The sequence below is a fragment of the Columba livia genome, chromosome 1 (genome assembly GCF_036013475.1).
Source record: "Columba livia isolate bColLiv1 breed racing homer chromosome 1, bColLiv1.pat.W.v2, whole genome shotgun sequence".
Classification (NCBI taxonomy): Eukaryota; Metazoa; Chordata; class Aves; order Columbiformes; family Columbidae; genus Columba; species Columba livia.
In genome coordinates this window covers 198,898,307-198,916,739 of record NC_088602.1, presented here as the reverse complement: position 1 = coordinate 198,916,739, position 18,433 = coordinate 198,898,307, and the positions used below count along the sequence as shown (strand labels likewise).

The following is an 18,433-nucleotide window of genomic DNA, read 5'->3' as shown; positions in this document are numbered from 1 at the left end:
ACTTCCCACCCAAAGAAGGGAAAAGTCCCACCCACAAATCTTTTTCTAACATTTTCTGTGGCTTCCTGTATTTCCACCCAGTTGATAATATTTGAAAATAAGCACCTGAAATACAGGGCCTGAAAGAACACAGTCATCCCCCAACTCCACAGCATCAGTTTTTCCTTTCTTCGTGTAATCCAGAGAAATAGGGAAAACAGGAATTCAGTGGCATTCACTATGTCTTTGCAGTTTGCCGTAGGACTCAGTACAGGCTTCTGCTCTTGCAGGGTAGTGTCCCGTAAAATCCCTCTCCTGCTGTTCCTTTTGCAGTTCCTCTCACAAATTTGCAATGTGCCCCCCGTTAATAGCAAGACTGCATCACCCCAACTTGTTCTTAACCAGAGTCAGCTTCCCTACATGTCTGTGATGGCATCCTCCCCATACAGATCTCTGCATCGAAGGAGACGGTGTGAAAGCACAAACCTTTGCTCTGGTGGCCTGGCCCAATAATTCTCATCACAAAGGTTGTGCAGGAGCTGCTTCAATGGCCAGACTTCAGGCTGTCTGAAAGGAGTTCCACATCTCTTCAGCACAGTCAGTTTTCTGCAATGGCATGCACTTCCCCAAAGGAGAGCAGAGACACTTATCTACATTTTTAAGTAAATAATAATCTGGAGGGGCCAAACTTCATACTCTTTAGAAGGATCCAGAAACTGTTGTGTGTCCTCTGACTTGACAGAAACAAGAATATCTTATCTTTGTACCTCCCAACACAGGCACCAGCTCTAGGAATATCAGCTGAGCTAGGACACAATAGCTTTGAACTCATTTATATGATTTTTTTAATTGATCTGTGGTCATCCAGGTGTAACAGATCTGGCTTTTTAGCCTGCTTAGAAGAATTTTAAAAGAGCCATCAGCTCTTTTAGGAACAAAAGCACAGCCATGTAAGTACCAAAAGTTATATAAAAGTACAAGAAGAGGCAATCAAGGTGCATCTGAAAAGCCTCGCCGGCAGCCTGATGCTGTGTTACCTAAGACTAAATCAGACTAACAGGGCCTCTTATGACTCTAGTCTTTGACATCTGAAATTTGATGAGTCTAAATGGTCACACAGAGAGTGACATTAAAAAAAAAATCTAATTCCAACCATTAGAGAGGAGCAGGGTAAGATTTGCCCACATGGGGACCTGCAGCTGGTCCTGCCTTGGCTCTTCTTGCTCCACCATCCCGTGGTGCAGTTCCTGGCTGGTGCTTTGTGACCTGACCAACAGAGAGAGGTTAGAAAAGCTCCTGGCCTCTGTCATATTCCTTATGGCTTCTTACGCCTAGCTGGGGAAAAAACACTGAGAAAATTAAACGCTTTTTTTTTTAATTTATGAGGTAACTGTCGCTCTCCAAGAGACAATTAATGTACGTGACCACAGAGCATGTTATATTTTGTTGAGCTACAGCAACACATGTGCAACTCAGAATTTTAAACATCTGGGTTTTCTAACAACATGTAGTTCATGTTTACTCATTAGGAGCTGAATATTATAATGTGACATTCATTTATTCAAGCACTTCCATCTCATTATAGAGTTTACAGAGAAAATTGTTTCAGCATCAAAAAGATATCAGATACCACAACAGCCCTGACACACGGTCCCAGGGCCAGCTCCGCACCTTCAGTGCCCAGTGGCCACAAGTCTGAAAAGAGTTTGCTAAAGAAAGACTAAACTAATTCTGCAGCTTCTGCCCTAAGCAGGATAGGAATACTTATTCATGAGCTTTGTAAATAAGGATGTGTTCAAACCAAGTTATGTGTTTTGCTTAAGATCCTGCTGCGATCTTAAGTGAGAGCTGCCAGCACTCAATACCTGCCAGGAACAACTTTCTAGGGGCATTTCATGCACAGTCAAAATTCTCTGAATTCCTCACTTATTAAATAAATGTTATACACTATTTACATACTTTTAGTAGTGGCAGCTATTTATTGACCAGACAGGATGTGATGCCTACTGTTAACATCCATTTTAGCTGTGATAATTAATAATTTTAATATTTAAGTTTAATTGTGTAATATCCAACTCTTAAATTATTCAGTCTCTGCAGAATGTTTTTCATTACTACCACACATTCTATTAGCATATTTATGAACACCTTTTATGACTTAATGTGGCTTAATTCTATTAATAAAAACTAACTTGAAAGTCATTATCTTTTTTAATTATACAGTAACTTGCTATGTAGATTGTCCAGCTTCAACATGGCTGAGGAAGAGAACTACTGAGGTTTCTGCAGCTTCTATTCTACTGCCTGACCACACATTAAAAAGAGAACCTTCTTTACTTGAGGGATGTGGTCTTTTTGCCTCAGTAACTCTGATCTGATAGATATGTGACATGCTCAGCATTTCAAAAAGGATACGAGACCACCTGAAGGACCTAGTGAATGATAATGAATGGTTAGAGCACATTAGTCAAGACTAACACTTAGGCTGTCCATAGATTTAGCAATGATGGAGCGGTGAGGAGTTTGCTGTGGAAGATAAAAGGACTGTACAGGCTGCAACTTTTCATTTCAGCTGTTCACAGCATTAGTGGGTAATCCTGTAACATCTATGCAGATACATTAACTTGATGCAAGGGAAAATAAAATTTACCAAGTTCACTCAGATTAGTGATCATGATCATTGGTTTAAATATTTAATGGATAGGACTGTTTACAAGATCTATATCTGTTGAAGAGTCTAAAATGGGTCTTGGAATGAATGATAAACTGTGTACTCCTAATCAATCATCTGGCCATAAGATGCACAGCCAGGAGACTATTAGAGTAAATTAGCTCAATTTATTTACCTGTTTCAGGTCTGAAATATAACCTGTTTCTAAGTGTGGCTCTTGATTATTTTTTCCCTCTCCCATTCTGCACTTTAGGTATTTTTTTTCTGCATAAAACAATTACTATTTTTTATTCTTGCTATTGTAAAAGCAGTGTTAAAATTACCTTGGTCCTGCTGGAAGATGTGACTGATGTTGGAGACAGCCAAATGATGAAGTGCTTAGGCATTATTTACAAAATCACTGTGAATTGCTTATGGATATGATTTTTATTTAAGTGGAGAACTGCAGCATAACCAGGAGAGAGCTGAAATTAGATACAGTGCACCAAATTCATCCAAGCCCTGGAGACAATCCAATCCATCCAGGGCAGAAACCCTGGGTGTTTCTGAACTCATTAGTTATCTCCTGTATCAGCCTGAAAGGTCTCGGGCCACTTACCTGCAGTGGGCCATGTCTGATAAAAGGGACCTGAGGTGGGGCGAAGGGTGTGGATCTTCATGTCCATCCACTCAGCTTTGACCTGCAGCCTCTGCACGGGCTTCCCAGAAGGAGCACCCCAACATCAGTGTGTACACGTTCAACAGAAGAGCAGACATCTCTTTCCAGAGGTCTTTGGAGACACCTCTCTCTCTCTGACTCTTCAAGGCAACTAAATTATTATCTCAAGTGATTAGAACAGTAAAACACTGGTGAAGCATTCCCATAATTAAAGAACTAACTCAGGGAAAGGGATTTACTGAGGATGCACTGAGTATAGTGTAGGATCAGAAACAATGCGGAATAAGAACAGAAACTCTCCAAGTCAGATCAATCACTTCCCATGTTTCTTTGCTAACCATCTTTATATAGGTTACACAAAAAATTGAAAAGTGCTTTTATCTATAGCACTTTCTGAAGATTAAAGCCAACACAAATCAAGGGGTGTGACTTTCTTGTTTCAAGAAAACATTCAGCATTTTTCTAAAGGTTTTTTTTAAATTTTTTTCCCCGCAATATGCTGGTTTGCCCTCTCTGACCATATTTAAATTTTCTCTTTCGTTCTGTTCCCCTATTTCCCCCAAAACAAGCAATATAATCTTCTGAACTTCTGCAGATTTGGTCTTCCAAGCATAATAAACAATCTGCTCTTTCTGAAGCGTGTTTCAATAGTTCTCCAGTTAGATCTCATAACCAGAAAGCACTTTTTCTAATAAACCTCCATGCAGAGCACAGAAACAGTGACAAAAGTGAATCTTACCTGAGCTGAGATCATTCAAAGTCTCATTAGATGGCCTTTGCAAGGACTTTATGAACACCGTATCTACTGTGAAAATATTTGGAACATCTCCCATTTAGTGTCTAGGTAAAGTATACAATGGAAGATGGATATAATGAACCCAAAGGAACTAAATTGTTTCTCGTCAATAACAATTAGTAGCACGAAGTAGGGATTCAGAGTGTGAATGGCACTGGGAAGGGAATAAAGCAGGGAGTAAAGCAGGGAGTAGAGCTATGCTTCCCTGTGTTGGGATAGGTCAATGCCTGAATTTTCAGAATTCTTTGCATGTAAAATTAAGCATTTGAAGTTTACAGAGGAGATAAAACTATTCCTCATCTACCCTACCTTTACAGTCACATCTCTTCAGTTCTTGTGGACACCTGCAGAAGTAGTAGTGCCCCCCGCTTCCACTATTAGACCAGTGATGAAAATAAAAGTCCACGATGACTCGGGTCACAGAGACACTAGGCATGGCACTGTGTCGTACTCCAAACATCAGTCTTCTCGTAACAAATCATTATTCTTTCCTGAAAACACAGAGCACAAAATTCAGAAGTAAAAGAAGCAGGAACTCAGATGCATGTTCATTTTCATTTTAGCAAAGTTACATTTACAGGCTACTGTAAACAGTCAAAGTCACCATGACATTGCTGAGTATAAACAGGTGAGCAGTATAATGAATGTGGTTACATTAAGATAGCAAGAAATCAGATTAGGTTTTCATTGCATCAGCAACAGGACGTTACAATACCAAACAGATCTACTTAACTGCATGTATAGGAAAGGCAAAGGAGTTCTGTATCAAAATAACTAAGCACAACCTGGATTTATTTTTGCAAATGTATATGGCATGTATGTCATTTTTGTACAGAGGATCAATGTTTTGCACCCATAGCACACTGCCATCATTAAAAAAACACGTAAGGGCAATGCTAATGATGACAAGGCTGTCTCACCTGGGTGTGCCCGTGGTGACTGACCAAATAAAGGCCCTGAATACATTGATGTTTATTTCCAGAGCTATCAGTGTTGAGTGTTTTTAACATGGATAAGAGCAGTGGAAGGGAAGCCAAGAAAAGTGAAATTTGTGAGAAAACATTTGCACAGAACTATTGAATAATTGACAAGAAGTGCAAGTTTATAGCCAGAGGTACAGGGAGCCTGTGAGGTGAGGCCAGAGCCAATTGCCACTCGCTATCCGGGAGAGGCTGGGGAAGGGGTGGCACATCATGTCGTGTTTTCATGAGGCTGACAGCTGCACAGAAGGTACCAAGAGCTTTTCTAACCATCAAAACCTCAGAGAATCATTTATTTCAGGAGACAAAGGGTGCTGTATGTCTGGGTTGTGGAAGCTCCAGGATGAAAGATTAAAGATTCTTCAAATATTCTGAAATATCCTTCCTTAGTGAGTGTTAAAAACAAGCTGCAGGAGACCAATGCAATCAGGAACATCACAGACATGTCAAGCTATGATGAGAAAGAGACAAATGCATTCCTGATGTAACACTGCCAACATGAGTGGATACTCACCAGGGGACAATTTGTCCCATTTTTCTTTATTAGCAGCATCTGTAAGAACTGTTTCCCACCTTCTGGTAATACATAATTTCGCACAAAAAGTGGGAGAAAAAAATAAAGTACCATTTTTTTTTAATCAAAAACTCTTTGATTCCCTAGGAAAATAATTCTGGGAAGATAAAAAAACAGCTGCTTAGACATTTCAGGAAATGGTTCATTCTCACTACCAAAAGCATTCAAAGCTTTAATACATTGTTTGTTATCCATATAATTTGGAAATTTAAAAGGCATTGAGATTTTATTGTACTTAAGTAATAAAATTTTTACTCTTACTGTTACTACCAAATAAATATTTGAAACAAAGTACCCCTATGTCAGACTTCACATGCTTCCCTTCCATGTCTATAATGTGATACATCGATTCAACTCTCCTTGGGACAGTTGAAATCTATAATCTATAAGAGCTGGGTCTCTTTAGCTTGGAGAAGAGGAGACGGAGGGGTGACCTTATTAATGTTTACAAATATATAAAGGGTGAGTGTCACAAGGATGGAGCCAGGGTCTTCTCAGTGACAACCAACGATAGGACAAAAGGTAATGGGTTCAAACTGGAACACAAGAGATTCCACTTAAATTTGAGAAGAAGCTTCTTCTCAGTGAGGGTGACAGACACTGGAACAGGCTGCCCAGGGGGGTTGTGGAGTCTCCTACTCTGGAGACATTCAAAACCCGCCTGTACACATTCCTGTGTAACCTCATCTGGGTGTTCCTGCTCCAGCAGCGGGATTGGACTGGATGAGCTTTTGAGGTCTCTTCCAATCTCTGACATTCTGTGATTCTGTGATTCTGTAATTTTATCTGATGAAAAATCCCACATTCTTGATAACTATCAAGCAATTATTTAAAATATTTTAATGCAAAAGGAGTACCTAGTCAGAAATCTGAGACTAACCTCTCTGGACCTGAGATCTTGGTACAGCAGATAAGCACAGCAACACTAGACTTGAGAGAATCTTAGAATGGGAATCTGTAAAGAAAACATAAGTATTGAAGGAAATTAAATTAACTTAATCAGTAGTCTGAACTCTTTCCTCTGACAGTACACAGGCAATGCTCAGAAAGTAAGACAGGCAGTCCTCTCTTCTCTGTTAGCAATAAAGCCCGGTTTCTTTTGGTAGGGGTTCAGACATAAGCCATCAGCAAGCACCAGATCCAAGTAGAGGACTGGGCTTTAGTTGAGGAGCAAGTAGACTCATGAGAGTAGTACCGTCATTTCCAGTACACGTAAGCTGACACAGCAAAGCAAACAATTCGTGTATGTGGCAGGTCTACCTCAAACAAAAAAGTCTTAAGACAGAAAACTTCTGCTCCTGATGTTTTCCCCTAGTCACTCATCCTCCAAAGTGGCTGTGTTCATCTCCTACTTGTCCTCCTACACACTCAAGATCTTGTGTCTGTGGTGTCTCTTACTCAGTTAGCAATTTACTCCTCGCCTGGGAGTTATGCGAAACAGGTCGTAGGTTGAGTCATTCTTGCACATCCCATGGAGAAGTACCGCCAACCTGCATGTCAGTAGCTCGTGGAAACTAAAAGCCACCCAGAAAACACCTACTAAATTACCCCAAATCAAACGCCATCACAGTGACAGATTGTAGTGCTGCTCCCAGCTCATTTATCTTGCCTAAATTAGTAGGTCAAGGGAGGTTTTCTCCCTTCAAACAAGGGAGGAAGGCATCTATTAGCCTTCAGTGAGATCTATGCTTTTGAAAAACAATTTATCCCAGAGTAAGGGTGATATCCATAGTGACAAAGTCAGAAACAAATTTAAAACTACATCATCTCTAAATTTCTCCTGCAGTTTCAACTGAATACAATAACCTTCACTTCTGCTTGTAAGTTACTTGGGCATTAGTAGTTCATGCTCTATTAAACAAATACTGTCTTCAGTTCCTACAAGAGGTGAAGGAGGAAAAAAATAAAATCATTGCTCAGTCTCTGGTTTACTATGTTTGCAAAATGTTTTGAGTTACTTTGGAATAACAGTAAAAGTAGGTTATGTTCACACTTAACACATAGGTATTATATAAAGCTTAAAAATTATAGGAAAAAAATATTCAGAATTATTAATAACTCTCTCCAAAATGCAGCTATAACCCCAGAATAACCATAAAGAGAAATCATTGGTTTAGCTCCCCTGCAGAATAAAATTTTGCCTTTTTCTCATGTGTATATTTGTTATGGAAAAGCAATCACTTTAGTGCTGGTTGAACAAGTCCAAATGAACCCTTATGGCTTGAACACAGCCCTTTAAAAGGCTTCTCTTTCAAGCAACAAATTACTTACATTACTGCACTTTGCTCTACCCTAGTAATTTTGATATTTTCCCATAATGTTCAAACATTAGAGGAAAGTCGGTTACAATACTCTCCTATCAGTATTCTCTGCACTATCCAGTGACATATGGCAACAATGGCTTGTTGACACTAGTGTCTACGAAGGCTGTGAATGGCTTTCTACATAATTTCATTTCATTTGAAAGAAAAAGCTGGTTAGTCTGGGTTTTGGCTGTCTCAGATTGATGGTACTTAAACCTTATGGAAAGTCCTTTTTCGAGTTCTTACTTACAAGTACAATATTACCGCAGAATAGGAACGGTACTTTTATTTCCTGGCAGTTTTTTCCCCCAGCCACCAGAACTACAGCCTCTGGAGGTGTCTCCAGGCAAGAAGACCAGGCACAGTGTCTTAAGCAAACTGCAGCCAGTGGCCCCCTGGGGTTCTCCCACAACCAAACTTCCCTTTAAGCTGTGGCTACAAGTCTTGCGTAGCTAGCCAAGCTTTCTTTTGCTTAAGGTTTTCTGAGGGAGAGGCAGTAATCCAGTAACGTATATAACAGTGCGCATTCAAGTTTACAGATATGTATATTTGTATATCATTACTTGTAACAAATATGGTGATTCACTTTTGTTGAAATAGGTTCTAAACTGCTACAATTTCTCACTGCAAAATTTGGTGGTTTTTCCCTCCCATCCAAGGGATAATTTTTGTTTTAAATGTAAATTGTCTAGGGGGACAGACCATTAATAAATCAGTTCTGTCATCTCCAGGGAACAAAACAACAGGCCACTAACCCCTGGGTCTCCTTCCCTGAGTGTCCCACAAATAACTGGTACAATATTGCCCTTCATGCCTCAAAGGAGCCATGAGAGGTGTTTGCCACCCTGGTTTTGAATAGTGGACACCTGGCTTGTGCACCTGTATGAGAAACAGCTGATTTGGGCATAGTGGCACCTTTTGCATAGAGGCAGTCTTGCTACCTGAAAGCATCTTGGGGTGTTTTTACTGGGGTGTAGCTGATACTTCTGTAACTTTAGATGCTCCCAGGGCCTCACACAAGATCTGGTGATGGCCCACTGCTCTTCACTGCTACTCAGTGAAAAACATAATCCCATGGACATCTGGAAAAGAAGACTAGTTAAGTCAAATACGTTGATCAGGGCAATGCTTGGCACCACCTCTACCCTGGGGAGGTGCGAGAATTCCATAACAAGCACAAACTTAATTTTCTAAGACCCAAAGTGTCTGGTTTAGTGCTGGCTCAGGTACCTTGCTGGTGTACACAGGCAGCTTACTGCTGCTTGGCAAAGTCAGACGTGGTTTTAGAGAACCAGGCAAGGTGACTTGGACCCCAGGCACGGTCCCTGATTCAAGTGTTAGCCAAAAGGGGAGCCACTGGATTTCAGATCCTAAAAGAACCAGGGTGGGATCTGCACCCCCCCTGTTGGGCACAGCCTGCAGTCCTACACCAGGGGGGTGGCGATGAAGACCAGTATTAAAGAACAAGCCTATCGAAGCAGATGCTTTTTGTAGGCAATCTCCTAAGAGCTGATCACTCTACATTCATGAGCCTTCCTTTTATTTTTTCTCGCTCCAGTGCCAAGCAGGCAGCAGATGGTACATTACTCAGCCTTAACTGGAGGGTAAGAAAGTGTGATTAAAAAAAAAGAAAAAAAAATGAGATCCTCAGCCCATTTAGATTCCCAGCTCAAAGTTTATTTGTCTTACACAGAACTTGTACTTTCTCCCCTCTCAAATGCTAATCCTCTCTACACATATGCTCATTATGCAAAAGCATATGACAAACACCATCTGGGAAAATAAATAGCTCCTCAGCTAACCACGCTGCTCTCTCCCTTTACGTCACCCACCTCACTATTGTCTCTCCTATTTTTATCTGCAAGACAGCAATCACTCAATCAATCTATTAACTTAAAAGTGCTGTCTGAGTCAAGCAAGCTGCAGATCCCAGGCTGGGCACTAAAACCCATTCCATTTTTCGAGATGATGTGCATCTTCATGATAATTTGAAGGCAGCCATAGCACTGAGAAAAATAAATGTATCTTTTAAAGGACAGTTGATATCACTCAGAGATTCTGGTCCTGACCTGCAGAAGTCCATGCTTGTCTTTCTGCTGGAAGGTTACATTTTCTCCCCTCCATGAAATTGCAGCTCTTGCCATGAGTTCCACCTCGTTTCCATGGATCCCTGAGATAGTCCTTCATCTCTGACAGATTATTGCTCATACCTTTCAGTGCCAGGCAATGGTGCTAAATAGGGAATGACATTAGCCAAGTTCAGTGATTTCTCTAACCTCCGTGTAGATGGGCAAGAATAGGAGCCATGCTGTCATTAGTCATGAGGGATTTGTTGTCTGCGGGAACATTAATCAAAAGAAACGAGGATCACGTATGCAAGAGAAAGGCATCTCAGAATATTCTGTTTTGTACCAATGGATTAGGAAAATCATCATGATTCAGCAAAGGAGACGTCTATATAGCTAAATTAAACAGGATCTGCACAATCCAAACATATTGTGTTGAGACTAAGTTACCAGGAAAGATACAAAATGCATGGGCAAGACACTAAGAAGCTGATGCTGTGATACAAAGGCAGAGCTTTGTAAGTACCCTGTAAGAATTGTGGGGCCATAAACACTGTAATATTATATGTGTTTAGAAAAAATATGAGACAGAATTCAATGATGACCTTATCTTAGCTACAAATTCTTGTCAATTATTATACACTTGTAGGGACATGTTTAAGAGATGGCAGGAAGTTTTTCTCATTTGTCCTGAGAGATAGCTCCAATATTGCCCGGCTAAGAAATCCTTTATGAGGCTACAAAGGAGGCAATTTGATTTCATGAGCGTGTGCTTTTATTATTTTAAGAATAACTTAACATAGACAGAGTAAGGTAGAATCTATATGAAAAAAAGATCAAGGCTTTCAGCATTTGAAGTTACTAGCCCTGTGGTTCTTGCTTCTCCTGAACTTGTTTTTGGGGGGGAGGGATATTATTTTTGCTTTCCTCCCCACTGACTCCCCTGGGAGTTTTGCCTTATCTAAGACAGAGGAATTTAAGTTCTGTATTTCTAAAACAGAGGAGTTTAAGACTGGTATGTGGTTTGGGTGTTGATGTTGCTCAGAATACATATGCCTGTGCTGTCAAATATGCCCTTAACTCCCTTCTCTTTGTTGTTACAACAGACGAACCAAACTCCTGGAGTGCTCCCTCTGCCACCTCCCCAGGTCTGCCGGAAGTAGCGCTTTCCCTCGACGACATAATCTCACCATTATCTTCATCACACATAGCCCCACCCTCTGACCCTTCTCACCAGATAAGCCCAGAGCCAACATGGGATATCAAGAGGGAACACGATGTAAGGAAACCAAAGGAGCTTTCGGTGAACGGTCACAAAAAGAAAAGGTTAGGAGAACAAAGAGAAAGGTCAGCAAGTCCTAAAAAGGTAGACAGGTCAAAGCATGAAGAGGCTTCTTGGAAAGGATATTCAGAAGGCAAAAATAAGACCGCTGATGGTGGCAGGCCCACCTCAGAAAGCAAAGTGGTGGGACACAGCGTTATGATCGAGGCTGGCGCAAGAGAGCACGTGTGTGCTGGAACCAGTGATGAACAGTTTGGGAGGCTGAGGAAGCCGGAAAGCAAGAGAGGAGGATCTCTTGGCAAAAGAGAAGATCACAAATCCACAAATACCAGTGAGAAGTCAGCTGCAGCATCCGACCATGTCAAGCTTGATCCAGGTGTTACCAAGACGTACAGTAGCAACCGCTGCAGCTCGCCTGGAAGTGATATGGACCACAGCCAGAGGGACCCTGATGGGAAACCCAGCGAGTTCCCCAGGAAGGGACATCTCCACTCCATCAGCACTCGCAGCACCAACACCACAGTTCGAAAGGCAACCGTCTCCCCGGGGCCGTGGAAAATCCCTGGCTCGGATAAGCTACCTAGCGTCCTGAAGTCTGGTACTTCTGCCATGAGCAGATAAGCAAGGGACTGTTGCCCTCTAACTGTCTCAAACTGACGCAGAACATTCTTCTTAGTTTTTGTCTCACATTGGTTTGTTTTAATTTATTTTTAACTATCACACATATACACAAAGCATTGAGGGATGAAAACATTAGTGTGTAATTCCATGACAATGTGCACAGTATCTAATAAGTTCAAAAGCGTATAGTCAACACGGAGATTTAAAATCGACCCTAAAGTCCCAGTTCCATTTTAGGGACTTTGGCAGCTATGGAAGAAACCAAAACACTATGAAGGACAGTACATCAGAGAAGAATAGTGCAGTGTAGCTTTAGCATTTTTTTCCCACTGCATGAAGGACTTGGATTTCATTCAAACTTTGTATCAAGAAACTGGAACAAGATAGAGCAATCACAAACTGGAACATCGCCTTAAATAAAACTGCACGGAGCAAGCTGAAAACGAGAGAGGATCTTTTCATGGAGCTAAAATGTTGTAAATAAATTGTTCTCGACATATCTAGACAGGGGTTAAAGGGTTTCTTTGAAGCATCGTTTGGAACTGTACACCCATGACACGTCTCCACTGTTAACACTTTGGGATAGTCCACATGATACCCTGTAGCATAGTTCACTGGGAGCTACAGGAGGAGTGGGGAATCCAGTGGATTAGTTTCTGTGATACCATTTCTACTGCCATTTTTGTGAACAAACCACGTTTCTGTACATTGGAAAGGAGTTAGAGTGGAGTTGTATTTGCAAATTATTCTCAAAAGTGATTTACGACAGGTTCCCCAAGTCCTGCGAGGTAGCACACAAACCAATTGGTCAGGCTCAAAACACAGACATCTGCAAGGCCCTTGCAAGGAAAGGAAGAGTGCTACAGAGAAAAAGCTGCAGTTTCCTTAAGGAAAGGCCTTTCCCTCCTGCAGAACACAAGAGCTTCACTTATCAACAGTGCTATGTTTCATACCCATCTACATTTAGTTAGGACACTCTCACCTTTCATCCCCTCAGTTTGGCAGAGCAGGTGCCTCTACGGCACACACTAACAATGACTAGACTGGTTTCTGAAGTACAGTTGTCAGTGTCCTCATTCAGTTAATTTGACATATTTCCATTTTATCATTTTTTCCCTACCTCCATTTTTTTTTATTACTTTTTGGTCTTTTTGTTTTTATCTTTCTCGCTTGTCTGTTTTGAATTTCAAGCCTTAAGTGCCAGGTAAACATTCCAGTCTGCCTTCACAGGAAATAACTCCGAGTTTAGTCAATCAGTCATTATCTTGTTTCAAAAAGACGTGTGTGTGCCTGTGTAAGTGTGCATATGCTTATTTGTCTGTCAAAATTAAATCAAAATCCTGGGCAATAATGCATTGGTGATTTTAAAAAAATAAATCATAAAGCTAAGTAATGTCAAAAATTCATATTTAAAAACTATTGTTCTGTAGCAATCTTAGTTCCTCACATGCTCTGCTGAAAAATTAGATTGAGATTGGCTTTGTTCCAAGAAATTAGCACATTACTGTATGTCTCAAACATTGCACTGGACTGAGAAATTTACAGGCATGTTTCTTCCTGTCCAATTATTCGAAAAGCCTCAAGTCAAGGATTTTGCAGCTTTCAAACAATTTTTTTAGGAACAAAAATCCATTTATAATTTCTAAAAAAGCACAAGTCCATGTAGCTGTTTATAAAACTCTTATTTAATGAAAAAAAAAAAAAATCTTTATCCCCTGAACTAGAATCCAATATGATTTGCCATTAATTTATTGAATCTGATTTTGGACAATGCTTCTGTAGTGTAAATGCACGTCCCAGTATCTTATTTTTATGTATAAAGAAAGCAAACAATGAAATCTGAAAAACAGTTGAGATTATGCTTGCATAAACTCTAATTTGCACAGTTCACAGCTACTCCTTGTGCAGTAATTGCTTTATGCGGCTGTAATCGATAACCTGTGAAGACAGCACATCATCTAAACCCCATTCCAAATAATATTTCTGTGTAGTGTTAGCTGTGAATTTACCCTGTACAGCTCTATCTCTATAAATATAATTCCATGTATTAATAGTCACAGAAAGGCTGTAAGTGAGCAACTATTTTTATGAAACGCACCACTATGGATAAATTAACTTTTACAGAAATCTTGTTTACTGTATGATATTCTAAACCACTGTCAAATAAAATATATATCCAAAAATCTTTTTTTTTTTTTCAATTGTACATAGCTTTTAATTTTGAGCAACAGGTTTCGGTGTTACACCAAGAAACAATCTCTACAAGCATATGAGTAGAATTAAACAACTACTGCATTATAAAAAATGGAATGGCCCATTTTGATTTCTTACTCTGAAAAGGGGTAAAAATTACGAATTTACATGTAGGTGACCAAACAAATTCTGTACAGGCAAGTTAAGAGGTTACACAGATGCTGAGAAATCTCTCCCTTGGTGGAGAAGCCAGACCTCTTATTCTCCTTCCAGCCCCAGGGGACACAGGACCAAGGTGGCCAGACTCCCAGCACTGGGAGACAACTTCTGGGCATGCACCATATATACAAATGAATTTGGCAGCTCTAACTAGCCCTGGAAAGGTTTGTTTAAGAGCTGAGTGAAGGGGGCATAATCTGATTTCCATTTTACTTTACAGAAACAATGTCTCAGAATACATCCTAAGGGTGTAAATATAATTGTATCCGCACAGCCTCTTCTTGGGCCTAATGCATCCCCCATCAAACGGAACAGAAAAATGCTCCGTCCTTTCAGTTAGGCAAAATAAATGACCAGTTTACAGTCTGTAGACACCCTAAGATGTGCTGGCTGCAAAACTAGCACTATTTTTCATATGAATGTGACATTATTTTAAATAAATATTTCCTTTTTCCTTAAAATATAATTTTCTTCATAGAACACTAATTTTACTTCATACACCCTAAGTCAGTTTCTGCAGAGCCTTGTTTTTCAAAAGATTAATGTTCAACATAAAAATTTCAACCAGCTGAACTAATAACATCATTTTTCATTACAATAAATACATAAGAAATGTAAAGCATCTTTAATACTGCGAAAATAGTTGCTGCTCTTTAAACAGCCATCATTTTCATGGTCAGAAACCTGACTATGGGCCTGATTCAGACGGTGTGGTATCACGGGGAAGGGTGCTGAAGCCATATAGCCTCACCTGGTCTAACTTTGTAACATATCCTTTCTCTGTTAAACGTAGTAGTACAGTATCTGCACTCCTACAAGGTCTTGCCAAATATGCCATCCTTTCTTCCAGAAAGGTGCTGGACTTATAGCACTCTTCATTTAGGTGCAACAGAGCATTGGTTGCACTGGTTTCACTACACTTCCCTCCCCTAAACAGGAGGTATATCTACCCTCCTATATCCTATATCTACCCTCCTATATCCCTATATCTACCTACTCCATGGCCTCGTGGTAAGACTGCCAACAATTCAGAACCAGTATGGACAGCTGTCTGCTAGGAATTGATGCAGAAGTTCAAGAACGGATCTGTTTCTTACCTGATATTTTTAATTTCCTATTTGAATGTGCAGCCGTCCACCATTGCCAAGAATTTCTCATCTCCATCAAAGATCAGCTTCAGCCTGATTTGCTTCATCTCCACTGAATATGAACATCTCATGCTTAGCTTTCCCTACATCCCAGCTGCCCTCAGCATCGCCGTATCTATCCTGAATCTCTCCTCTTTCACAGCTCCCCACTGCTTGTGCTCTTAGTCCTATCTCTGAGTCCTGCTGTCTTCCAGTGTATTGATTCTTCCATTCTCCATTTTCCTCTTCCATCCCTCAGAACTTTGTCTTCCTCTTTTCTCCTCTTTCCTTCCAGCCCTTTCTCACCAGCTGACATCAATTGCCACTCTCAGCCTCTACCTTACATTTTTACCTTACGCTCTCAGCCTCTACCTTACCTCAGCAGGTCCACCTTAGACACCTCTATTAAGAGGTGTCATGACCAGTTACTAACACTGGCCAAGTCATTAACATACTCCTGCATGTCATATAAACGTGTAGACACACCCAACACCTTGTATTAAACCCGGTGCAAATCACCTACCTTGCACACAGAAATCAGAAGCAGTTGGTTACTGATTAGACATACTAATTCTAACTAATTCTAACTCCCTTTGCAAGTACAAATAATGTTTTTCTTTCAGTGCTGTTATAGCTAAATGTCTGTACTGATAATGATCCAAGCATTCAGGCCGGGTTTTGTGGCTGGAACATGCTATGATCTCTACTGGAAATCTCCAAATTCGTTTTACAAAGGCAAGGACAAGCAAAGCCATGGGCACATTTCTGTCTTAGCCACCACATGCTTTTTGTGCACCACTGCTGCAGCAGAAATGTGGGGCCAGAACTGCAAAGGCCTAAGTAGAAGAGCACAGCTCAGCTAATGAGAATGTCACCCTCCATGCTTCTCCTTGCTCGAAGGGAAGCTTTGGTGTGACAAGGAAAAGTTTCTTGGTGCACTGCCAGGGAGCTCAAAGTTAGAGAAGGCTTTGGGATGACTGATCTCATTAGAAGTTTACTTCACAGTTCAGTTCTGTAAGTCTCTAAAAGAGTCCTTTCCCTCTTTTGTCCCCTTGACGCCTAGGATATTTTCCGTAATTGTTGCTAAAAAGGCCACAGAGGCAAGGCAGGCTGCCTGCTCTCATGACTAACAGAGGACTTGGAGAGAGTTTCCCTGGCTGTGTCATGCGGGGCTCCCACCCCCACATCTGTTAGACTCAAGGACTCCCAAGGCTGTGTCTCCATCTATCACATCAGAGCTGAACATCACATTTACCTTCCCAGCTGTCATCAAAACAGCAAGACTTTTTTAATTAGCTGCTACTCCCAAAGGAAAATCCAGTGCACCATCTGGACAGAAACAACTGTGCTTCGGAAGGGGCCAGGGCTCAAATGTCACCTATGCCCCAAACCCCTCGCTGGCCAACCTGCAGGTCCCCTGCTCAGCACCCAGGGATGGCCTCTCCCCTGGAGCAACAGCCTCTTCTTGCTGCCCAAATAAGTATCCACAAGCTCCACGTAGACCCTCACCCTCCCGCAGCCAGCACAGACATGCTCAGCCCAGTCTTCCCAGTCCCCAAATATTTTTCTTGGTAAAATGACGTGACCGCACATTTATCTCCATAGCTTGTTCCTAAGCTAAGAGCAATTTTTTTAAAAATATATCTTCAAGGCACAGTAACATAACCAATATCTCTGAATTATAGCCAATATAAAAATGATGTTCTGTCCTTTCCTGCCTTTAGTGCCTGTATGGCTGTAAGTTACTGTGCCAGTTCAATTAATCAATAAGGAGAGTTTGGCTTACAAGGTACAAATATATATCTTTTAAACAGCTGGGGGAACACCACTGCGCAAATACCCACACAGAGTCCTGGAGCACCACCTCCCATCTCCACTCAGGACTTCCCAACTATCTGTGGCTGATATGGGTGCCTGTCTTTCTGAGGAAATAGATAGATAGATAGATAGATAGATAGATAGATAGATAGATAGATAGATAGATAGATAGATAGATAAAGAAAAAAAAAGAAGGAAAGGAAAGGAAAGGGAAAGGAAAGGAAAGGAAAGGAAAGGAAAGGAAAGGAAAGGAAAGGAAAGGAAAGGAAAGGAAAGGAAAGGAAAGGAAAGGAAAGGAAAGGAAAGGAAAGGAAAGGAAAGGAAAGGAAAGGAAAGGAAAGGAAAGGAAAGGAAAGGAAAGGAAAGGAAAGGAAAGGAAAGGAAAGGAAAGGAAAGGAAAGGAAAGGAAAGGAAAGGAAAGGAAAGGAAAGGAAAGGAAAGAAAGGAAGAAAGAAAGAAAGAAAGAAAGAAAGAAAGAAAGAAAGAAAGAAAGAAAGAAAGAAAGAAAGAAAGAAAGAAAGAAAGAAAGAAAGAAAGAAAGAAAGAAAGAAAGAAACTCCACACACAAACCTACAAAACAAAACAAAACACCACATAAGGATGCTGACTGATAGAGAAAGCTATTGGTCGTCCACAAATGAACTGTAATAAGTTTTTTAAATGTAGGAAATATTCAAACTGAAAAAGTAAGAAAGAAAGGGAGTGGTGACAAAGAGGAATGACAGGGCTTTTTGTGATGTGGCCACTTGCTAACCTGCTCTATTTTCAAATTCTTCAAGCTTAAAAATGAAAAAAAGATGACCTATAGAACACAAGAAATGTTTCAATAAAGCACTGCGAGTTTTGGTGGTGGCAAGAAAAGATATTCAGTGATTACATTTCCAAAAGAAAAAAAAAAAAAGTAAGTAAAATGCCTAGTTAAACACAAGGAGAGGGATGGTACCAGAGGAGAGGGGAACACACTGTCCCCTACCCTCCAGGGCAACTCCAAGGTGCTGATGGGCTCTTCCACACAGACTAATCCCTCCATTTCTCCAGCATGTTGAGCCGCCCCAGCAGTGCACTGGCTCTGCAGTGACAGCCTGGCAGCAGCAACTATTTCCCTGCAATGTAGAAAGGTCAAGAATCCAAACCCCTGTGACGCTT

At 40.8% G+C, this 18,433-nt stretch overlaps 1 protein-coding gene across 14 annotated transcripts in view; it reads left to right on the top strand.

The window, feature by feature from the left end:
• MAGI2 (membrane associated guanylate kinase, WW and PDZ domain containing 2) overlaps window positions 1-17,458 on the top strand; it is a 742,272-nt gene extending 724,814 nt beyond the window's left edge. For 13 of the 14 annotated variants that reach the window (XM_065049176.1, XM_065049172.1, XM_021300626.2 and 10 more), the window contains one exon: window positions 11,134-17,458. In XM_065049176.1, coding sequence (XP_064905248.1) covers window positions 11,134-11,930 — 797 coding nt within the window. In that variant the 3' untranslated portion in view covers window positions 11,931-17,458. The remainder of the gene's footprint in view (window positions 1-11,133) is intronic. The other variant, XM_065049174.1, reaches the window with a different exon arrangement.
• The last annotated feature ends 975 nt before the right edge of the window (window positions 17,459-18,433 follow it).